This window comes from Uloborus diversus, chromosome 6 (genome assembly GCF_026930045.1).
Source record: "Uloborus diversus isolate 005 chromosome 6, Udiv.v.3.1, whole genome shotgun sequence".
NCBI classification, from domain to species: domain Eukaryota; kingdom Metazoa; phylum Arthropoda; class Arachnida; order Araneae; family Uloboridae; genus Uloborus; species Uloborus diversus.
The window spans coordinates 44,030,083-44,056,028 of NC_072736.1; the positions used below are offsets into that span (position 1 = coordinate 44,030,083).

Here is a 25,946-nt window from a genome sequence, read left to right on the forward strand (position 1 = left end):
AGTAAATCTTTAATTATTTATTCGAATACGATGTAAAACATTAAAATTATTATCAACTTAATTAGTAAGAAATCATTTTCTACTCCTCTGCTTTGGGCTGAAAAAAAAAACATTTTGTCTACGCTTGAAAAATTACACTTAAAAAACGTACTCAGTTCTACTGGTTTTGGGTTTGAATTTTAAGTGTTCGATTAAAAGAAAAACAAGTGCGGGCATTTAAGCCGTACAGGTTAAAGAAGGCTGCTATGGCAAATTGTTGAACATTCAAAAATAAAAATACTTATTTTTTCAATCGAATTTATTACTTCTCTAGAATGTTAGTTTCAATCGCTACGTGAGATCTTCCTCATTCTTTAATCAAATTTCATGTTTTACGAATAATTTTAAATCGTATCATGCTGGCTAATGACAAAACATAGACGCATGATCTTATTATATTTTTTTCGGAAAAAAGCTTTTTTACTGTGTTTTATTACGCATTCCTTTAATGAATAGCATTCGAAAAGGAAGGCGCAGTCGCTAGGTTTGTTGGAGCGTCGTACTGTTAATCAGAATGGCGCCAGATCGAATCCATGCCACTAAATATCTCTTTAATGTTTCTTTTTTTTTTCGTCAGATGCTCACATGGACAGGACTGTATTTGCCACAACCTGTTTTTTCACATGCAAAATTACTGATTTTTCACGTGTCACTCAGCCACACTTTTAAAGATATTTATATTTGCATTGAAAATACGTACAACCAAAAGGGGAGCGATGATCAAATTATCACAACGTTGTATTTAACGAGGTTTTGTTACTGATGTCTTCGAATTACATGCCTTCTCTTGTGCGCTTACTTTTTTCCATTTACTTTTTCGGTTTTTCTTCATAATATTCTTTCTTTGAAACTTTTAAAGAGCGAAATGCCTTATGAAACGATTCGAAGTACAGTGCGGAGTTCCGCACGGGTCGACTAGTGTTTCATATTGCTTAAAGCTTTTGCTCTTCATGTGTCAGTCCCCCATGCGGGGACATTATTTCTTTCACAAAGGGGGACTTGGAAACTTTTTTCACTCCTTAAGGGGACAGCAGCGGTAAAAAGGACGAAAATCACTGACTTACTTGATTCGATGCCACGCCGAGCATAACTGACAGAGGTCGCTATATTTCTTACTAATTTGTACCTTTCTCATGCTATTATACCATTGAGAAGGAATAGATGGAGAGAGTGCAACCCTACTATCCCGATACGGCAACAGTACCATGTGACTCTGGGAGCAATTTCGAGTTGACCGTAACCGCTGAAGAAGTTTTCATTAGCTGAAACCATGCATGATAACAACCTTTAACTGTAGAAGGAAAAAAATAGATTTATAGCAATAGTGCAGTATTCTAGCATTGTAAACTGCAAGGAAAAAGCCACACCAGAAGGTCCAGTAACTTTTCCCTAGCCTGTACGAATGTTTTTTACTTCTAAATAAAGAAAAAATAACATTTATATGCTTTTAACGAGTACATATTCCACAGTTGCCTATATTTTTTAAATTTTTGTACTTATTTCACCAGTAAAAGTTATAAAACATTGTATATCTTGAGTGCAAATAACATTTTAGTTCCATAAAAACACTTTTTACTTAACTAGTAATTATTTTAACTGCTCTTAAGCATTTTGTGTGCATTTGCTTTGTTGGCGAGTATCTTCTCGCCAAGCTCCTGTGAACAGAAGATGCGTAAGAATAAAGATTTGCTATTTTTGTACTTCAATTTAAATACTAGTATGCTTGCGTATGAAATCATTTCAAAACATTGATTACAATACATATGAATCCATAAATTTTCAGTCAATAACAGAGCACTTTAAACTATTTGTACATGCTCGTCAATTCAGGGAATAAGCATCAAAATACATGAAAAATGCAATTACATTATATTTTAAAATCCGGAAAGAAGTTGGGAGAGGGAGTTTGAATGATAGGCCTGTATTTGTATCCGTTATTTATTTATTTATTATTATACGGTAAAGGATTTGGAGCTAGAGTTGCTCTGATTTGTAGCCCCGACTTCATAATAAGCTCCGTCGCGTCGTCTGAAATATATTTAATGCCAAAAGAGCGATTGCGTGCCAAAACGCGACAACTTCTCAGCCAAACAAGTCACCTGACCTGGGAAACATTGGATCCCAAGCTTATTCCACTGAGACATTTGCTATGGCTCCCTCCATTAGTATTCCTTCTCAATGGCTATTACTTTTAATTACAACGATCTTTTTTCTGATTTTGTAACCATTTGCTTATTTCTTCATTCACCATATACACGTTAAGTTTCTTAATAATAGCTCGTTTCTTTGTGGAAGCACATATTTTTTTGTGACAGATCCAGAAACATGCAAATTTTTACCGAAAGTCAAAATTAATACAACCGAATCTATGCTTTTGAAGCATTTAACTTTTTTTCATTGGGTCCCATCATCAATTCTGCTGCTATCTATTTCCCGTATTTTACGTTTTTTAACCCAGTCCCTTGAGAAACGTAAAATTGAGGTTTCACTGTAATTGCATGAGGGATCATCGCATGCATGAGACTTGCATGAGCCTTATCCTCGTTTAGTGTTAAACGCATGCAGTCGAACATGCAACCCTATTGCAGTCTATTTAACGAACCATGAGTTTTCTTGATGTTAAAATTTATATTGATAGAAATAAACTTATTTTTAGAACCATTCTGGTGGTCTTCACTATGATTCGCTCAACTCCGAATGTGCTTCTTCTGACGAAATAGGCTTCCCATCGGTACCTAGTAACTCATTCGTCTATCATGGAACATTTCCTGACAGATCTTCACTCTACAGATAACAGAAGAGTCAAGTCGATATATTTCTCTGTGAATATTGAAAATACATAACTCTGATGAAAGATGGCAATTCCAAATGTATGTTTGGAGTGTATATAGTTTTAACATTTTTCTGTGTAGTTGATTTTTTTCCCCTTTTAGATAAACATGGGAAATGTTCAAATAGGGTACATTCGAAAACAGGCACCGGTCGCACCGCAAGCGGTCGAAACGGTTAAGTCCCTATACAGTAAAAACTCTCTAATGCGGACAATTTTTTTTGTCCGCAATAGAGAGGTGTCCGCAGGACAGGGGTTTAATAATATTATTTGCCTTGGAATCGAGGAATTAAAAATTGTCCGCATAAGAGGGGCGTCCGCATTTGAGGAGTGTCCGTTAGAAGGGGTTTTACTGTATTTGAAAACGCATTGGGACTCGATCGTTTCCGCACGCTTGCGGTCGCGCCGATGTGACCGGTGCCTATTTACGAATGTAGTCATAGAGTAATCGGTTAAGCAATAGCTAACCAGGCACGTTCTAATCAACACCCCCTTGATACTAAATGCCGATCGCATTGGCCTCAAAAAGTGGTCTTCCGTTAACGCCCGTGTATGTTTCCAGTACGAACGACAGCATTACCTAATGGCAATCCGAAAAACGCGTTGCTGTGGCGAAGGATCCAAACAATTCAAATCTAATTGCCGATTGGTTGACTTCAACATTTATATATAGAAATGAGGGCCGTGGTAGCCTGATCGGTAGGGCATTGGACTCGGGGCCGGAGGGGCTCGGGTTCGATCCCCGCTGGTCGAAGACCCACCGTCGTCATTAAAGGGGACTGGGCGACGTTAAATATGCTCGTGGTCTCAATGTCCTCCAAGTGAAACGATACCTCTGGGCGTGCTAGTACCAGGTAGCTATTAGCTCTTGGACTAGTTCTAAATTCTCATTAACTGTTCGATCCGGTGATGGTGCTGCCATCTATCGGTATATAAAATAATGGAGGCAAGGCACTAGTATGCAGACCTCGACATAAAATACAGTTGAAGTCAGTTGTGACTCTTGAATAGAAATATATAGAAATGTACCAATTGTTTTCTTTGCTATTAATTTATACCTTCGATAGATGTCATTAGCCTCCGTACCAGAATTTACTTATCCTCGTTCCCTCGATTTGATTTCATTTTTGCTCTATGTTAAAGGTGAGAAAGAGACATGCATTTAATATCAAGAGGACGTTGGTTCTAATAGAGCCATCGGTTGATGAAAACTAATGAACACATCCTACGGACACTTACCATGACGTCATCAAATCAACCAACTGGTGCAACCGGTTACTCTATTCGAACATACCCCTGGTGTTCCCGTCCTTCGATTTTTTTTTCAAAGGCATTAAATGCTGTTACCGCGCAGTACAAGCTGGGAACGTGATGGTTGGTAGATAGGTTGGCCTGTGTAGTATACGTATATGCGCCAATTTTAATAACTGGTTTCATATACTGATATAAAACTGATTTTAAAGATATGTACCTTTTAGCTTCGGGTATGTAATTAGAATATTACAAAATCTTCATGTTTTTAAATTGTACAGATAGAAGTAAACGATACGGTAATATTAAAGAAAGCCACTATTCGAGATGATAGTTAAAAAAGTGACATTATTTTCATGAAGAGGTTAACTTTTTCATACCTTCAAAACAAGTTTCAATCAAAATTTCTTTTTTCTAACAGTTTCTATTCAAGCAGTAAATTATGTGTGGTGAGTTAAATTTGAAAAAAAAAAAAAAAAAACACCTCCTTGGCATTATATAGATTTTAGAAAAATAGGTAATTTAAATGTCATTACTAGTGTTCTTTGGTTTTTTGCTCCAAATTAAACAAATAAAAATTCTAGGACCACTTTTAAAATGTAATTTTACTTCTTGAAAAAAAAAGCTATAAGACCAGGAAAAAATAATAAGTGTGGCAATGTCTAGAGAATTTTCTTTCTAAATGAAATAAACTTCATTGAAAGAATTTAATGTTTTTTGCAATCGAAAAAAATTTCAGGCGATAGAGCTAAAGTGGTTTGTTCCTTATTTAAATGCATATGCAAAATACATGGAAAACAATAACTACATGTACATCGTAAGAATTTTTTGCTATATTTATTGACTGTTTTGTATAGATAAACATTTTTGATAATGATTTCGAATTTTGTGATATAGTATTTTATCACGTCTGTGTTAATTATTCATTGTTTGTAATTTATAATGATTATTATGTCTGTGTAATAAACTTTGCATGAAATGAAACAGCTTTTTCCTTTTATGTATAATAAAGTACTTTTTTAAAAGTGTACTTGTCAGTTATTAGAAAGCTTAAAACTTTCAGAAAATCTGGGAGAAATAAAGATGATTGGGAATCACACTACAATACTAGGTCAAAATAATAAAATACTATGTCAGATGCTTTGTGCATGCAATATATGGCGTTTATGTAGAAATCAACAGTACATAATTTTACTACAGTGAAACCTGTGTAAGTTGATCACTTGCGGTGTACTAATTTAGTGGTCAATTTAAACAGGTGGTCAACTTATAGAGGTTGATTTATATGATACAGATGTAATTATGTCATTTTGTGCCTGAAAATAGCGGTCAACTTACAAAGGTGGTCAACTTAACAGGTTTTACTGTATTAAGATTTTTAAATTCCTTATAATAACTTGTCTCAGGGCCATTTCACATAACTTTGTCTAAATGTAGAGTCCGCAACATGACACTTTTTTAATACGCTTTTATTAGCTTCACTTGTATGTTTGTGAGTAACTTTCCTTTGGACTAAGAACTAGTGGCTTATTACTGTTAGTACATTCCACCACTTTATGAGCGTTCGTAGCCGAGCAGTCTAAGGCGCGGATCTTCGCTGACGTCCACCTCCGGGAATTATTGGGCGTGCGTTCTACCGAAATTAAATTTCTAATCTTGCAACTCAATTTTCGCCCACTTTTGTGATCGGATTCTTTTAAAATTTGGAATGCAACCTCAGACCCGATGACATTGCAATATTATATAATTAATTTAATTTATTAACGAAGAGTTATTAGTTTATTCTAATTAACAAGTTTTTATTAGCTTAACTTGTATGTTTGTGGGTCCAACTTTCCTTTGGACAAATCGCCAGTGGCTTATTAGAGTTACTTACAACGTTACAACGTACAAATCATAGCTGCGGAGTGTAACAATATTTGCACATGAATTTACCAGAAAGCATTCAAAATGTGATGCAAATAATGCAATAGAATACTAAGATACATTCCATTATAATAAAATAATAGTTTAAAAATCTAAAAAAAAACACGCTTTTTTAGCAAAATGAACTAAAAAGTAAAAAATAAAATAATAGTTTAAAAAACTGAAGAAACACACTTTAGAAGCAAAATGAACTAAAAACTTAAAAATAATCTTTGGATGACAAGTATAAAAAGTAATTGATCAAACACTTAATTTTACTCTAGTAGAAAAACAGCGTGGGGGCTTATTAGTTGTCTTAAATTTCTTCCACTTGTTATCCATGCAAAAATGCAAATAGGCATCCCCCCACGCTTTATTTTTATTACAGTAAAATTAAATGTTTGGACAATTACTTTATATACTTGTCATCCAAAGATTATTTTTAACTTTTTAGTCTAACTTTTTACTCTATCAAAGTATATTGGTGCGTTCGTAAATTTTAAGAGTAACATAAAGCAAATGAGAGTTGGATCCCGAGTGGTGACTAGTTTTAAGTTGAAAGGGAATTTAATATTTCTGAAAGGTAGTACCCAAACGGCGTTCCGGCAACAATACACCCTATTCGTGTATTTATACTGGATTACCCAGCCAGTATAATGTTTTTATTTTTTGTAATGAAGTTTCCGAGCTGCGTTCTGGCACCAATTTACCCCTGCTACGTATATTTACATTGGATTATCCCGTCTGTGTAACTTTTTTATTTTTTGTTTTATAATATAATGCGTAATATAAAATTTTGCTTGGCAGATTTCTGAAATGTTCAACTGGGGCACCGGAACGCACCCCCCCCCCCTCCGCGTCGCAGGTATTCAAATTCAAAGGGGTACACACCCTCGGCTGGTTTTTAGTGTTTTAGAGGGCAGTTCATTCTTAATGCTATGAATAAATGATTACTAATTATAAACCAAAGCCAGGGGTAATAATAAATAACACAAACAGATAAATTTAAACTTAATTTCTTATTGTTAATGCTAGAAAATCGCCCGTCCAGGTATGGCGGGTGAAAATTGCTTCTACATTTGAACGAAACCATTGCCTGTTGGTGATATTTTGATAGTTAAAATTGTAACTCTATAACTCTCCAGTGGTTTAACCCTATAAACTCCAGTGACAAATTAGGCGATTTTTTTTAAAAAAAATCTGTTTTAATTTGGCCACTGTTGGTGATATTTAGAGAGTAAACCATTGAATCATATTAAAATTGCCATTAATGGGGAAATGACATTAAATAGGAGTAAAAGGAAGTCATGTGATGCACACATCACCTCGTTTTTTTTATAACTTAATAGTGTACAAGGGCGCCCATATAGGGGGGTCAAGGGAGGCTCGATTCCCTCCCCTTGGAAATTAGAACTTCCTTGCTTTTAACACTTTTTTCTCTGCAAAAATATAAAAATATTTCTTCTCCAGCCATTAATGAATAAATAATTAAAAATGTTAAATTTTAATGACTTCAATTTGTCCTGAAATCTGCCTCCATGGGGAAAATATCCTGCTAAACCATGGTTAAAATTTCTGATCTCCCCCTCCCCTTACAATTTTGCATATGGACGCCCGTGGTATTGGAATGTCTGATGACACAAATATGCGAGTAAAACTGCATTTAAACTGTTCAACAAGCTTGTATAATGCAGCTCCGTTTACAATTTAAATTGCACAAACAAATACAAGTAAGAAGTTCATTTTTTGTCGAAGAGTAAAATTATTACAGCGTTGTTTACTACATTCTCGTTTTGGGTCACTAACTACACAATTGAAACATTAACTCAGAGCGAAATGTTCGAGAACATATAATACTTTTCTTAAGTAAAATTAGGAATGGCTATTTTGTGCTGATAATAAACACATATTATTGCAATTCTTTGTCGTGAAAAGAGTTACAATTGATTGGACTTCGAGGATGAAAACGGAGAAGATAAACAACTAATCATCCATGGGCGGAGAAAGAAAAATAATGTTAAGTACATAAAGGGGTTTTTATTATCTTGGTTGAAACACTTTGGCCTAAACCGGCTTTGGGAATTTCTAGTCCATTAGCATTCGCTATATCTAGGCTAGCCAGACGTCCTGATTTTCAGACAAAATCCCGGTGTCCCGATCGGTTTACTTCACGTCCCGGAAAAAGATAAATTTTATTACAGATGACCAAAAAAGTCTACAAATAACGTACTGTGAAGGATTATTTAGGATAACCATATTTTTATTAGAAACATTAACTTGTGAAACTAATATCAGATTAGCTTTCGAAGATTTTTACAAGATTAAAACCAAAAATACTTTCTAAAAAAGTCCTAGTGAATGAAATATTGCTCAAACTTTTATTCCCCATCCAAATTGTTTCTTCTTACTAAAGTAAATTATAAATATTAACGCGTAAGAAATAAAATGTTTAAATTTATCTGCTGGGGTCATCCATAACTACCCCAGGTTTAGTTCATAATTGGTAGCCATTTATTCATAGCATTAAGAATGAAATACTTTTGATAACACTACTAAAAATCAGCTAGGGGTGTGTACTTTTTTAAATACTGGCCACGTTGGGGGGGGGGGGGGTGTCATTCCGGTGTCCCGGTTGAACATTTCAAAAACTGGCAAGCCTAACTTTATTCCTTTTTAGCCTACTTTCCCAGTAAAAGTCAAAAAAGAAGAAAAAAGCATGAAAGAAGGCTTAATGCATCTTAAAAATATCGCGAAAAACAAAAACAAAGTCAAAAATGAGTAAAATAATGAAATAAATATCGAAAAATTAAAAATTGGAAAGTAGGGTATAGAGATGGGGAAAAATGTCTGTCCGTCTGTCCCCCCCCCCCTAATAACTTTTGAATAAATTGTCCGATTCGAACAAACTTTTTTTGTTCGAAAGATCTCGACAAGAACACCTCATTCCCATGCTTCACTTTTTGATTTGAACTATTTTTTGTTCAATTTTGAACAGTTCAAAAAAACTTAACATTAGCGCCTACGGGGAAATTCAAGGCAATTCCGAACTGTGAGGCGAATTTGCTTCAAACAAACTTGGTAGGAAAAAGCGTTTGATGAAAAACTTGTATATAAAATATCTTTTTGATTTGAACAATTTTCCGTTCAATTTTGGACAGTTCAAATCCCTTAACATTAGCGCCAACGGGGAACTGAAAATCAATGTAGATTCCGTACTTGAAGGCGGATTTACTTCAAACAAATTTTGTTGGAAATAGCTCTTGACGCAAAACTCCAGACTCCAACTCCGAGAATTTAGGCACACCTGACTCCGGCTTCGACTCCTGTGCCCGACAATTAATCGGACTCAGACTCCCCGATTTCGACTCTGACTTCGTAGCTTTGGCAAAAATTTATACATGGAGGACAAATGACTGACTCCGACTCTTGGATATTCGACTCCGACTCCTTTATCTCAAAATGAGATTGACTCCAACTCCGACTCCGCAGCTATGATTTTAACTGTGAAATAATTATTGTTGATATGACTTGTTTTTATTTTCACGCTAAAGTTTTAATGTAGGTATTCAGTTTTTGGCGAATTCGGAACTCCAGCGCTCGAATACGCTACCTTGCGGTGATTTACAAAACTGCCGATGGAACTAAAACATTGCCACGTTGCGTTCCACGTGTGTCTGTTGACGTAAACACAGGCAGTTTGTTCTGAGTATTTATTAACGCAATCGATGTGTCTTAGTTTGCTTTCAGCTACAGAAATTAATTCGTCCCTTAGTACTATTCTCGAGCTTCTCAAAATAATGTTAGTTTTCCTTATTTCTTTCAAAAAAGTATTAAATGGTGGAAGCGTAAACAAGAAAACTCTGGATTAACAAAATTGGATAACGTTATACCAGGTAAAATGTTTTATTGTTTTGTATGAATTTGTAAGAATATGAGTTTTTTTAATCTTAAATTAATTTAACTAATCATATTTTACAGCAGCATTTAGTTGGAATGGACAGTATGCAAAATATTTTCTTGAATTTATTATCGTAGAACAAAATGAAAAATGTTTATCCGAGAAAGAATTTACTTTATTCCTTTTATTCTCAGCTGAAAGGTTTCGCCAAATTTGTTTAGGGTTATAATTTTAGTATTGTGCGAGCAAAGTAGCCTTGGCAAGATTTCGCGTTTTTAGTTAAACCATTTTTAATTTTTATCATGAGTGGAATAAAATGATACTAAGATTACAGAATTCGATAAGTAAAAAGAAATAATGATCAATCAACTGAAAAGAAAACTGAAAACACCATATATAAATTGTGAGTACACATTTTATTTATTTTGTTCTGAGTGAATTTGAATAAATATCAGTTTTTCAATTTGATGAAAAAAAAAAAAAAAAAAAGAACTTAACAACATTGACTTGACACTTTTCCTTAACCTAATTCCACATAAATGATTTAAATAACCGTTGTTACTACAGTATCCTACTGAAATTGACAGTATGCAAATAAATTTTCTTGAAAATATTTATCGCAGAACAGATTGAAAAATCCAGAAAGAACGTTAAGAATTTGAACAATAAAAAATAAAAGTTCGCCAAAAATCTGTTTATAGGGTTATGGTTTTAAAATTGTGTGAAAGAATAATGTATCTTGACAAGATTTCGCATATCAGGTAAATCATTTCCATGACGAATGAATTAAATGCATGATTTCTTTGGATATCCAATCATATAGTCATAGAAATAAATTATCTAGTGTTAAACGTTACTCTTGACAGTCTGCCACGTATGTGCACTATGTGACAAAAATGTCAACAAATGCCGGAAATGTCACGAAACTGAACTTAATATGTACTAATGTATAGAAAAAACGGTACAAAATGAAAATGCCGTTCGAAGCGAACCAAAAATTTATGAATTCCGAATTCAACATCGTGAAAATGGCTGCTTCGGAACAACTTACTGTGTGTTCTGCATTAATTGTTTACTTTCGTAATACTTTTTGGTTTCTAATCTCTATATAGGTCAGAATAACCAAAAGACTTTGAAAAATCTTTTCAAATGAATAAAGCGAAAAAATCATACATAACAACAAAAATCACAACACTTTTAGCATTTTCTTCGTTACCACATGCGTTTGTTTTAGTTTTTAAGTCGGCCATTAGACAGTGACTGCAGTGCCCCCTATAGTTCGTTGGAGTTGCGAATAAACTCGAAGTCATTTATGTTTCTACCATAGACTAATAATAAGAGTAGACCGAGCTTTCTCATTCTTGCTGATAAAGAAAATTGGTTCATAGATGTATCATGTGACTAGTGGAAGGGCTTGGCGAAGACTTTGGCAGCATGGTTGCTAGATGGCAGCATTATCTACAGTTTGGCACTCGACATGTATTTTAAGACAATGTGTTTTCATTAAAAAAAAAACTTCCAGGTGCAGAGACTGAACTGTTTTTCTTTTAGTTATGCATTATTTTGACATTAGTAATAGTTTTTGATCAGTTTTCGGTAACTTTTATTTCATTTGGAGCTGTCAGCGTTGGCGTGAACGAAATGGCGTAAACGTTTTGCGTTAACGCAGAAATGTACTAATCGGTATCTTAAATTGAAACTGTAGGTAAAAATCTTACCGTTTGCTGATTCTTCTTGGTCGCTTGCATCCTTTATTGCTTAGAGAGTTATTGAAATTGACTAAAGAAAATGCACAATACTATCTAAACGAAAAACTCACTATATTAACAAAATATTTACAACTTAGAATAACAAATTTACAAATCGGACTCCATAAAAGATCATTCTTCCGTGTTCCATCAATTCTATTTATTTTATTTCGCACTGGCGTTGATCGTCTGCTACGATTAACGCCCGCTGTTGCTAGGATATCCACCAGTCACATGGTTTGGTTTATGAGCAGCAAAAGGGTTGCCATAGCTCGGTCTACTCTTATTATTAGTCTATGGTTTCTACATAAAAATATGCGCAGACGATTTTTTTTTTGACAATGAAAATTATTTCTTTAAGTTGACATTTTGTTGTTTTTATTTATTTTGGTAAGTGCATTAATTAATTTAAAAAATTATTTTTGGCAACAGGGGAAAAAGAAACGATTTTTTATATGATGTATTAATTTTAATTATTATTTTTTCGTTTTGAAAGCTGTTAAAGAATTTTTTTAATGGAAAAAAGTGCATCAGCTGCTTTGTTTAAAAGGTGCTGCTAATTTATTTGTTCGGTGTTTTTTTTTTTTCTTTTTTTTTACGCATCTAACTTTTTTAGATGAGTGAGGAATATTTTACTCCTAGAAATTAGCTTAAAATATTTAAAAAATATGTTTGAAAAATTTGCGATTTTATCTATTTTTGAGAATATTGATCAGGTACTAGAAAGTAGTATGGGTATACGGGAAAGTAGGCTCGTTTAGTTCTAGACGGAACTTCTTGTTTTCTTTTGTGAAGTCGTCGTTTTAAAAATGAAGCTGAACATATTTTATGAAAACGCATGCAAAAACTCTTATTTTATTTGGTTCAAGATTAAAAACTAGAAACGAAGACCTGGCACAAATTTCAATAGTTTTTATGAAGTCATCTTATTTGAAAATAAAGCTAAATATTTTTATGAAAACCTTTATTTTTTCTTTTCTTCTTTTTTTTTTTTTTAAAAAGAGGTTCAAGATTCAAAACTGGTTATGAAGATGTGGAGCCAGATTCATTCATTTTTTATGAGGTCACCTATGAAAATAAAACTAAGCAATTTTGTGGAAACACCCGTAAAACTTTTTTTTATACGAGGTTCACAATTAAAAACCTTAAACGAAGATTTAGCACTTAATTCTTACATTTGTCGATAGACATTTTTTAAACAGCCAATATTTTGTAACTGACGGTGTGTCCTAGGCATAACCATATTTTTTCTAAGGGAGGGGGAGGGGGTATGTTTCAGTCTCCTTTTAGTATATGTATGAAGTTAAGTCCCAGGAAAGTACGGGATTGGGATTACATTACAATTTATAACTGGAAAGTATTAATTTCTACCAAAAAGTAACGCTGAACGCCATAGCGTTCAACTTGCTCCTTATTGTTTCAAAGAAAAGCTATACTTAAGATTGCTAATTTTTCTTTTCCTCAAAATGGGGCATTTAACAATTTTAGGTAATTGCGTATGTGTTGGAATAAAATGCAGTGGGTATTTTTTACAGCTCATGCTTTATTAAAGAAAACAAAACTTTAAAATGAACAAACTATGTCATATCATATTTTTTATGCAAACTCCTTGGTGTAGCTGCCTCCGAGAGCATGTTCTTCCTTCTGGGCGGTTGCCTCTATGCGTCCTCTGGTCCACGGACTCCTGGAGTATGTCCCTCCTCCTGGGAGTTGAAGTCTATCCACACTCCCTGGTCCACCCGTGGACTCCACGGACATTCCGAAAGCATGCCCTACCACCTGGACGGTGGCGTTCATGTCCCTCGGAATCGACTTTATTAATACCCTACCCACTTTACTTTACACAATCCTCTTCAGACAGAAACAGCCTCCAGCACACAACATCCAACATCCAGTACACCAAATTCAGCATCCAGTCTGTGTGATTCATTTGAATTTTGAAGTCTTGAGTTCAAATAATATTTTTCGCAATTATGATTGCGATAGGATTTGTAGAAACAAGAAGCCCAACAAATAGAGTTCTGTCGCAATTCCTTATTGCAAAGACGTAATTTGAATTCAAGATGTCGAAATTCAAATGATTGCCAGGGGTCAGGATGGTTTTTTTTTTTTTTTTTGTAAGAAAAAATAAACATTCAATCTTATTTTTATTTCTGAAAATTTCAAACCCAGATTGAATATTTTTAAATAGATGCCTTGTGAAAAAAACATTGTTATTAAACGAATGTTATTTAATAATAACTTCGAATATCTGTTTTAAAATATACATTTTTACCAGTATTTTTATAAATGTGAATTCATAAACTGCGTAAAGCAAGTGTCGAGTAAATCAGGGATAAGTGTATTACATTTCACTGGGTTATTAATGCTCATAAAGTTATTCCAACAGTGTTAGTGATTTATAGCAGGAATAATCTGATATTTTGACAAAGCGAAATCATGCCAGCCTGTCAAGCAGTCTCTTTAATCTTCATTTCGTGTGCACTCCACATTAATGAAAGGTATGAGGAATGGAGAGAAAGAAAGGGAGAGAGAGAGAGTCCCTCTATGGCAAACGAGCAAGTACGGTGGGCTTTAAACGTAAAACAATAGAATTTTATCGGTTTGTTTAAACTGTTATTATATTGATTCTTAGATGTTTTAGCTTTACGATTAGCTTCAGCAATTTATATGTTATACGATAAATATAAAAAATCTTGGGGTGGTGGAATCGATTTTCCCAACATTGGTCATTTTGACTTAAAATCTTACCCAGGGGTGCCCCGAAAGGAGATCACCGTACCAATCCAAAAAATTCCCTAATCGTCAATTTTGTCTGACGATTCGGATCGTCTGATGTACTGATTATTTTAGGATTTCCCTTGAACATTTTTAAGAAGTTTCAGATTGATATGTTATCAATGTACCTATCAGCAACATTTGCTTATCAAGCATTTTCTCTTTCCCTACTTAAATCAGTATCAAATTAGTTTAAAAAATCCAGGGTTAGCACATTCTTAAGCCACTCCCCATTTTGTAAGGACTCTAAGACCAATATATTAACAGGATCAGTCAGTCTACTTTGTAATGAGTTCACAATTCATTAACCAGAATATAGTTTTGTACGATTACTGGTGGAAGAGTCCTTACAAAATGGGGCGTGGCATAAGAATGTGCGAACCCTGGACATTTTAATCTTAAGTCAATCTTAAGTCACTCCCCATTTTGTAAGGACTCTTCGACCAGTTTTTGTTGTTGTCGTGTGCCAGCTAGGCTGGCACTTTGGGGTGCGCTGCTTCACTTTTCCAACTGTACCGTAATTTGGGGTGAAGTCCGACTTCTACAGTACACACATGCCATAAGGACCCGTTTATAGGGTAGGCAACCATTCACATCATAACAACACATTCACACAAAGGAAGAACAAGGACAGGAGAGAGAAAGTACGTCCATGCCCGAGCCGGGATTCGAACCCGGATCTTCCTGTCGCAGTCAGACTTCTCTGATCACTAGACAAGGCAGGCGGCCTTCCACCAGTACTCACATAAAACTGTCTTATGGCTAATGAATTGCGAATTCATTAGAATGTAAACTGATCTTGCGGATATCTCCAATTTGAACCTTCATAACAAAAATGCTGAAATGTAGCATCCAGTTTAGGACAAAACTTTGACTTAAATTTTATGGCTAAGTTGGGGCGGAGACAGTATGGGAAGTACCACGGAGAGATGGCGGATGAACTGGAAGCGAAATCACAACACTTCATTTCGGGATAGGATTAGCAAGAACAAGCAAGCAGTAAAGTTTTTACTACTCGAGCGTTTTCGCTTATCCAACCTCCTACAAAATGAAGTGTTATGTTTTTGCATCCAGTTCAACCGCCATCCCTTTTTGGCACAACTATACTAAAACTACATTATTTTTCGTCCATGAACACGACAGTAATTCTAGTGAAATAGATGAAAATAAGAAACTTGTTCTAATAATTTTGCTCAAATTTTCTTCCGTTTTAAAATCTTATACTTTTTTAATGCATCTCAAGTGTCACCAACAAAAACTAACAAGTAAAATAAAAAGGTTTTAGGGGAAGTGGGGTCGTTTCCAAAATTTAAAAAGTATTTTTTTCTGAAACAGCATGCTTAAAAACATGGGATCTGACCATTTTTTTAAATAATTTGTTCAAGTTTAATATTTTTAAAAAATTACTTAAATCGGCGCGCTTTTAATGTTTATGCTTCTGTCCTATGACATCACAAATGATGAAATGCTATTCTGTGTTGCCATTCACAGAACAAAATATTTAATTCGCATCTTTACTCAAGTGTGTTGGCAACGATATGGTTGATAGCAAGCGTAGAGCGCAATTTTAATTCGCTGCTTGATTATCATAACGTGAAAACGTAGTAGAAAGGTGCGCCAAATTGCATCATTTGTGACGTCATAAAGACCACGCCTTGTTTGAAAAATCGGACATTTTAAAAAATTAATTAAAAAAAAAAACTGTTGGGAAAATGAAAGTATTTTCTGGGTCCATGTAATTTTTTTTGCTCATTCTATCCATTTCAGTGATTAAAAGTAGTACTTTTGACTGAAGGAAACCACCCCATTGCTTTAATCTGTGCGAAAGAGAAGAACATCACTGCTACCTTCATTAGGTAGGCTTGCCAGATTTCTGAAATGTTCAACCGGGACACCGGAATGCTCCCCCCTTCCGTCGCTAGTATTTAAAGGGATACACACCAATGGCTGATTTTTGGAGTATTTTATAGGGCAGTTTATTTCAATGCTATGAATAAAACGTTACTAATTATGAACCTAAAAAAAGGGTTATTAAAAATGAAATAAACGGATAAAATTTGAACATTTCACTTCCAAGATGTAAATTCTTACAACTTATTTCAATAAAAAAAAACACTTTGAATGAGGAATACAAAAAATTGAACAACATTTAGATATACTTTTCACATTATAGGACTTTTTCAGTCTTTCTTGGTTTTAATCTTGTTGTAAAGATCCTCACAAGCTAATCCGGTATTGACTTTACAAGTCATTGATACAAATGATAAAGTAATTATCCTAAATATTCATTCAGTTAATTATTTTTAGACCTTTTTGGTCACTTGTAATCAAACTTATCTTTTCCGGGACGTGAAGTAAACCGGCCGGGGCACCGGGATTTTATTTAAAAACTGGGACTGTCCGGGTCAAACCAGGACGTCTGGCAAGCCTATCATTAAGTAACAAATGACTGCTTAAAATTGATTCGTTTATTTGCTATGTTTTCGGTATAAAAATTTCTTTTTCAGTACGTTGATCTCGATTGTAAAGAAATTGGGTTCCGTTACCAATCGAACAGCTACATCATATACTGGTAAAGATGACTACATAAAGTTTGAAATGGTTGGCGTCAAATCTGGGAAAGTATTTTTGAATTGAAACACCATGACTCAAGTGGTTGGGAAAATATACTGTGATTGAAACAATATGACTAATTTTATTTTGTGGTAGCCGTGTTGTAAAAGAAATTATTACACGTGCTTCTCTAAAGGGCTGTTTTCTTCAGAAAATAAATGGCCCAGCAATATGGAGGAACACTAATACGCAGAACAGATATGACAAAAATATAAAAACGCTGAAAAGACGTGAACAAGTAGTTTATATTAAAATATCATACATTTAAGACCGAGGATTCAAAGGCAACCAAGCACTGGAGCCCAGCCAAAAGCACCCAGAACAATTTTGGAGAAAAATAAAAACCTGAATTACTAAAATAATGAAAAAACTAATTAATAAGAAGTAAAAAATCAGACGTAAATAACAAGAAGTCGAAAATAATCATAGGCGAAATATGAAACAACTAAAAGCTTAAAATTTTGGAAGCATTAAAAAACCACCGACGGTAATGGCGAAATTCAAAGAACTGAAAGCACGAATCATGTATCAAAAAACGATTGAAAACCAAGCGCGAACAATGACCTCCACATGGGCGGGACTAGGAATACCTCAGCAATGAGGTTCGAGCATTTTATAACAATTTCCGAGTTTGCAAAAATCGAATAGAGTTGGCGTAAGAGAGAGGGCCATGATTCACGTTAAAGCAACCAAACGTAGCCAAAGACTGCATTTTGGTGGCTTCAACTTTGAAAAACTTCCGGACGAGTTCCAGATCCTCTAGTTGCACCCGAATATCTCTCGTACGACCTCTCATCCCGGACTAATCCACTCCTAAATTGGAAGTTGGATACACCTTTCCTGAAAGCAAGTTAAAAAATACCAAAAAAGGGCCCCCCAGAAAAGAATTCTAAAAACTGAAGCCTCACCGAGTAACTCAGTTTTAAACATTAAAAGCTGGAAAAAAACCCCTTTTCCAATGTTTACATAGCTGAACTTCGTTTTGACAAGTTTTGCAAAGGCAACATTTTCAACAAATAAAAGATACATAAAGTAATACACCAAATATAATTTTCTCTCTTTCACGAAGCAAAGGGAAAAAAAATGAATTTTCAGCATTTTCTAACAACAAATTTAATAATGAACTTCATCAGTTCATCAAACATAACATGTTTTTACAAACTTCAAGATAAAGATTTCTTCCGTATTTTAAGAAATTATCTTGAAACGTCTTTGAAAATAAGTTTGTTAATTCATAAAATATTCCTTCTTGTTTGAGCTAGCTACTTTTTCATCGTGAATGTTCATGTGCACAATCTACCTTTATTATCCGGTATAAAAGAGGATCAACTATCTCAGCATTGTCGGCAACTTGATACACAAATGCGCGCGAACAAAGGAAAATTCTTTTTGTTTTCGGAACTGAAAAGCAGAGGTTTCGCTTACTAGTTTAATTTTTTGATACTCAGCTGGAGTCTTTAGTATTCCTTCGAGCATATTGATTTGAACCATTACTAGCCATTATTAATATTTGAAACAATTTCTTCCACTATTTAACCAGAGAATTTTTAGAAAAATGACAAGTTTAAATTTATGGTATACGTATAGTAGCCATAGATATTTTCGTTCGGACTTTGGAGTCGTTTTTACGTTTCTCGGTTTTCACCTTTCGAGATTTGTTCAAAGAGGATTATCATGATTAAGTTTCAGAAAAATAATTCATTTTTCCCTTGGTGTATTTCTATAGGGACATTCCACGAAAAACGCTCATTTTGTCCCGCACGTGACGCCTCATATAGACCATTAAAAAAATACATTAAAATATTAATGAGCAAATTTTTTATGCTCAAAAAATTTCAAACTTACGTGTGATACCTTAAGCAAAAAATTTCGTCATTATTCTTTAAAATCATTACTTTTTAATGAAATATGTGAACCGTGAGGTGCGGGGCAAGCGGAGAACTTTTTTGCGGAATGGCTCTATAACGATCAGGCCTTTTATACATTGTGTGTATGTATTACTAGTGGTACCCGCACGGCTTTGCCCGTAATAGAAAAATTAAAAGGTCTTTTGGTTCACCTGTATATTTACAAATAATGTTTGGTGAATTTTCTCACCAATTGGCTTGTACCCATGTTACGGTTCCACGTTATGATATTTTCGTATCTTGCCAATTGGATTGTGCCCATGTTACGGTTCCACGTTATGATATTTTCGTAATTTACTCATCCATCTTATGATAATTTTGTTCTTAAAATTGGAATAGAAAAAAAACCACATCACATTTTTGAAAAATTGCTTCGAGGTGCACACCCCCATGCTACAAACTAGTTCTGTGCCAAATTTCATGAAAATCGGCCAAACGGTCTAAGCGCAATGCGCGTCACAGAGACCGGAGAGAGAGAGAGAGATCCGGACAGACAGAGATCCGGACAGAGAGACTTTCAGTTTTATTATTAGTAAAGTAGAATAGCTATGTCGACTTCTTAAATAACATCTTGATAAGGTTAATGGTGGCCGGTGTTCTAATCTGTGCTCAGAAGCACAAAAAGGTTGGGGACCGCTGTCCTAATCCTTACGAGTTGATTCATACCAACCGTGCAGCGAACTCTGACTGGTTTGCTTGTAATAACCGACGAAATAGCTTTACAACATGCTAAACATCTGTTCCTATAGCTAAGTTTTTGAAAACTACTGAAAATTCTAAGTTGTCCAAAACGGGCCACATGGTCACTTTAATCATAAGCTATTGACGATTTTAACTAGGGCGTTTATGAGGCTTGTGTCAGAAGTATCCGGAAACATGGGCGGATTTATGAGGGGGCAGAAGGGGGCAATGCCCCTTCAGTTTTGGGAGGACTTTATGTAATAACAACATGTCTTCCAAAAATTAAATAAATATATATATATTATTATTTTCTTTTTTGAATAGTTCAGAAGGGTATGGGTGGATTTATAGGGGGGGGGCATAGGGAGCAATGCTCCCCAGTTTTGGGAGGACTTTATATAGTAGTAACACATCTTCCAAAATCTTAAAACAAAAAAATCATGACTTAAACCATTTGGACAAGTATATGAAAATATAGGCTAAACAAGCTATACATTAAGCTGCAACACTTATAATAATTGACGGTTATTTTAACAAATTAGAACCTAAAGCAAAGGGTAAAAAAACTCCCCTGCCCATTTGCGCTAACAAAACGATCTATGAAATAGCGCTAACAAAACGAATCATTATGACTTGTGTCCACATTTCAAGCATATTTGTGCATAATATTTATGTTCTTAATAGATTAATTGGCCTTTTGAGAAATTCTAAAAAACATAGTTTTTCCCTTCTCTCTCTTTCTCCTTTTTTTTTTAAAGAGAGAGTGAGAGAGAATAAATACTACCGCAAACTGAATAAAATTCAGTTATCTAAGTATTCTGATTAAATGAATCTTTTTACTTAGAGGAAGAGTCCAATTTTACTTACTTTATAAATACTGTTTAAAAAGTAAGGTAAGACATAATCATCTAAGTCTAAGTGAGACAGTCCTTGTCATTATTGAAATCTAAATAATTGAGTCATCAAAAGTTTTGGAAAAGTTTGCTGAAATTTTTATAAAAGACTATAAAAACCTAACAAAGATTGGTACAATCATAAAAATCCTTCAACCGTAAAAACTGACGAATTTTCGTAAAAATTACGAAAAAATCAAGTAAAAATTTGCAGGTAAGAGTGAATTACAAACAGGGCTGAATTTGCCTATAAGATGAACAAGCTATTGCTTAGGGCCCCTGCTTTGAAGTAACCCTAACTCCCAAAACAAATTCATGGTTCGTTTCTTGAAAAATGGAAATTGCTTGAAAAAACTAATTTCATTTTTAGGTGCTTGAAAACCTTGAATATTTGGAAACGTGTGGCTACAAATCTTAAATTTTAAAATTTCTAACAAATGGTAGAGGGGGAGGAATGCCAAAATATGTCAAATTCAGCTCCTATCCTGTATTAAAAATGTAAAAATCATGGTTCTCACGTTTGTAACATATTATTTGAAATAAATTTTTGTGACTCACATGTTTCATATCTTGCTATTTATTCAATCCCAAATGCAGTATTTTGGAAATTCTTTTGTATTGATTGCTTTTATCTTACTTCTTCTGTAGTATCTGTTTAGCACAGAAAAAAATACACACTACTTCTATTTCTTTCCTTTTTCTGCCCCACTTGCAACTGAAGAAAAGTTGTTGTCATGAGAAATCTATGGTTTCTTTTTTCTTTTAAATTTAAAATAGCTATTTCTCACAAAGCTAGAACAGGACTGTAAAAATTTACAATCAAGTACTAAAATATCAGAGACTGGAAAGTACAAATGATATGTGTTAAATAATTTTATTTATTCTAGAGTCCTTGAAAATAATTAGAAAAGTCTTTGAAAATCCGAAGCAAAGTGGGCTCAAATTACTTCTAATGCATATTGTTAATCTGTTTAGCCAGGGGGAAAAATGATACACTACCTCTATTCCTTTTCGTTTTCTGCATTACTTATAATTAAAAAAAGGTTGTTGTAAGGAGAAATCTATCGTTTATTTTTTCTTTCAAACTTAAAATGGCTGTTTCTTACAAAGTTTGCACAATACTGTACAACTGTATAATCTCGTTATCAATTTCTATGTCTATCCAATTAACCTTTATAAGGCTTCAAAATGCAGAATTTTCTATCCATTTTACAAAGTATCCTCCAGGGGAGAAACCCCCGGACCCCCTAAAATTGGTGATATTCTATGTCCCACTTAAAAGGGAGCCCTGCGTCACTCTGTTGATACCAGTCACCTCTCTTAAGGTTAATTCAAAAAGGACAGCATGAAAACACACATTAATGAAAACGACACAGAAGAAAGTAAAGCATGGACTTATGCATCACAGGAAACAGACAAAAACATGGGAGTGGAGGGCAATAAAAATGATGCTCAAAAAAAAAAAAAAAAAAAAAAAAATCCTGCCCCCCCCCCCCCCCCCCAGGAACTCAGTCCTAAATCTGCCTATGTCCGGAAATTCATGTTAGAGCTTCTTTTTTGCTTAGGTCCTATTTTCGGGGAGACACGGTAGGTCTGACATTGCATAATTGAACGATACATCTCCAATTGATACTCCAGCGCGAGAAAATAACAATGCCGGAAAGTAACTAAAATTTATTAAACGGAAAAAAAGAAAAATTAAATAAAAGCAACGTGACTGAAATTTTACATAATTAATAGCTTTTAATTGATATCTCAGCTAATTATTATCGGAGGATTATGTTGAATAGCCAAACATAAAGTTGGGAAAATGACGAATCTATCGATTCCTGGTTCGATGGTCAGTTCACTGGCGTTTGGAAGAAGTAACTCAAACATAGATACATACATACATAGATACATACGCTCAGATTTTAATTTCATAGGATTAAACAGAATCGCCAAATCACCAAATGTCAAGTAGCTACAACGCTACTAAATAGCATACAGTGAAACCAGTGTAAGTTGACCACTTACGGTACAATTCTCTAGTGTTGAACTTGGATAGATGATCCACTTATATGGGTTTATATACATGATATAGGACTAGTTCTGTACCTGACAAAAATGTTCAACATAAAAGGGTGGTCAACTTTACAGATTTTACTGTACAGTGAAACCTGTGTAAGTCGACTACTTGCGGTACAGTACTTTAGTGTTCCTGTTAGACAGGTGATCAACTTATATAGGTTTATATTTAGATGCATGATGTAGGACTAGTTCTGTACTTGACAAAAATGGTCAACTTACAAGGGCGGTCGACTTTACAAGTTTTACTGTAAGTGAAATACGAAAAATAAACGAATTGCAGTGGCGCAGTGAAGGGGTGTGGTATATTAGTAAACTCCCCTCCCCCACACTCCCAAAGTTCTTGGTTTTAACGTTAATTGCCAATCCTAATACGGCAGTTTATATACATGTAAGAACTATTATGAACCCCCTTTAGAAGATAAGTTCTGTCTGAGCTGGTTACGAATCTATGATTTGGCAAAATTGAAAGTGATTTATTTTCCGAGACTCAGCTTGCTTCATTTTTATGTTCTATCTTACCATAAAGCTGATTCCAATCCCTAACAAAATATTTTACGAGTCTGTCCTTTGAAATAAATACTTCTGCCGTAAAAATTCTAGTTCGTTTTCCAACCTTTCTATCCGTCGATCAATAAACACTCCCCAAGTCAATACAAAAACACCACTATTTTATTTTGGCATCTTCTGTGTGGCATAAACAGGAAAGAAAAATGTTATTTCAGATGCCGAGACGGTGCTCAATAATGTCGAAGTTCTAAGTAAACAGAGATGTTTTCCTGCTATTGCTGTCTAATTGTTGATTGGGAAATTAGTAGCATGCACATTTTTGACATTTTTTGGTAAGTTTTTATCTATAATGTTATAATTGTTTTCAATTGTTAGCTGTGAAAACTTTGAGAGTCATTTCTACCTTAAAGAATTGTTACTCTTCTGCTTTTTTTATATATATATATATTCTCTGTTGTAAGTATTTTTTTGTAATGCTTTACAGTATTGTTTCCTTATAAATATTCTTAATTGCAATGGGGGCGTTTGCTTCAGTTATAAGTACTATTTTTATTCACTGAAATTGTTAGAATAATAATAATAAGAAAACAGTAATAATAACATGGTGTCGAGACATTACTTTTATTTTTCCAACATTTAGTTTTTAAATAATGTCATAAAATCTGTCCCTCAGAGCCAGAACAGCGCCAAATCATGTGACATATTTGAAAGTAAAGAATCAAAAGAATCGGGTTTCTCTCTTCCACTCGTTTCACCTGAAACGTGTGTCCTCTTCGTCGAAGTTGAACCATGTGACTTGAGATCTTTGCCTCAGCATTTCCTAAGCCAATGATTGGACTTGCTCCCTCCAGTCACCAATTCCTGCTCCAAGCAACGATTAGTTACAATGTCGGAAATTTGGAGCCAAATACTGTAAAAGCTTTTATTTTCGCAAACCGTAATTCTCACGAAAAGGAAGATGGCGGTGATTTCATAAGCTGAAAATTTTGCGAATCTTATATAAAAAAAACTGATCGTATGTATCTATGTCCGAGTTTCTTCTCCCGAACGACAGTATCGATGGATTCGTAATCTTCCCGTCTTAATGTTTGGCTATTTAACATAATCCTCCGATAATAATTAGCAGAGATATTAATTAAAAACTATTAATTATGACACTTAGATTTTGACATAAAATCCCTATTTTTGGAAGGCTTTCCTCCATTCAAATTATTATTCAGTGCTTCATCTCAACTTTCCGCAACTATACTTTTATTAGAATTTGCACATATACTAGTAGTAAAGAAATATACATAGACAGGCCCCGTCTATGGTAAAAATTAGATGAAATTGAAGCCGGAATTTCGGGATACAACGGTGCAATGATAAGCGGGGTTATGATAACATGATCGCTTCGAGAGAACAGTTTTCACGAATCACGCAAAGAGACAGAATCAAGTAGCTGGCGGATTGGTTTGCATTTTAATTCATGTTTTAATGCAATTTCAAAAACGTGCTTCATAAACTTGCATTAATACCTAAGTTTAAATTAACAACCAATTGAGATTCAGTAATGGAATGTTTTGAATCTAGATGCATCTCAAGCTACTTAGCAAGAAGCTAAGGATCTTGGGATACAGCGGTGCAACTTCCGGCTTCAATTTCTTAGTATAGCGGGGCCTCTCTATGTAATTTCTTTACTCTATGAATTTGTAGCGTGAAGAAAATCATTGAGAAGAAGGATGTGTTGCCATTTGTTTTCTCGAATATAAGCAAATAAAACTCTGGGTTTTGTTTTGAGGCTTTCCCTGTAATCGGGAGATTTAAATTGTTTTCTTTTTAGTCATTTTTCCGCAATCTGCCGCAAAATCTTACTGATTTTTTCTTTTCTTTTCTTCTTCTTTTTTTTTTTTTCAAGCCTGATTGCTGAAAACGCGTCACTTGACATAACTTTTATTTTCGAGGCGCACCGTGCAAACCGGGCGATGCAGTTAGTTCTATATGAACACTAGAAAATCGCCCGTCAAGGTAGGGCGCAAATGAAAGGTATGACGTGAAAATTGCATCTACATTTTAAAGAAGTCATTGCGTGTTTAACGATATTTTGATACTTGAAATTGTAACCCTAATTCCAGTGGATTAATCCTACCACTCCAGTATGAAGAGTTCATTGTTGTCCATTTTTTCGTTTCTTTATTTCTCTGATATAACACAGTCTTACCAATGAAACAGTTAAGTTACCAGATCGAATTCAGCCTCGTCACAATAAAGCCTTTCCCTGCATATTAAACATTAAAAAAAACATGTTATCAAATTATCATGCCATGGCGCGAGTTTCATTGTTGAAACTCGCAGGTTACTTGATCATTGCTATTATATATATATGAGGATGTCGTGGCGTGAGTTTCATTGTTGAAACTGGTGGGTTACTTGATCATTGACTGTTTTATATATAAGGACATAAAGTATGCTGTGAAACTCAATGAGGCTTAAATATTTGCAATTATGACGGGTTCGTGAAAATTAAAGCCTCGCGAAAATAAGTGTCTTTACAGTATTTAGAACATGATTTCCGGAAAACATACGAAATTGATAAAACAAACAGGAAGTGACTAGAAAATCGCCCGTCAAGGCATCACGGGTGAAAATTGCTTTTACATTTGAACGAAGCAATTGCTTGTTTAGTGACATTTTGATAGTTGTAATTTTAACCCTAACTCCAGTGAATTAACTCTAAACTCCAGTAGACGGTGTTTATTGTTCACCACTTTTTCATTTTTTCATTCTTCTGGAATTAGTCTAACCAGTAAAACAGTTAAGTTACCAGATCCAGTTCAGCTTTGTCAA

General features: G+C 34.4%; 1 protein-coding gene across 1 annotated transcript in view; it reads left to right on the forward strand.

The window, feature by feature from the left end:
* LOC129224367 (uncharacterized) overlaps positions 1 to 3,351 on the forward strand; it is a 111,395-nt gene extending 108,044 nt beyond the window's left edge. Inside the window, exon 12 of the mRNA XM_054858809.1 lies at positions 2,696 to 3,351. Within this exon, the coding sequence (XP_054714784.1) occupies positions 2,696 to 2,833 (138 nt within the window). The 3' untranslated portion in view covers positions 2,834 to 3,351. The remainder of the gene's footprint in view (positions 1 to 2,695) is intronic.
* Positions 3,352 to 25,946: the final 22,595 nt, after the last annotated feature.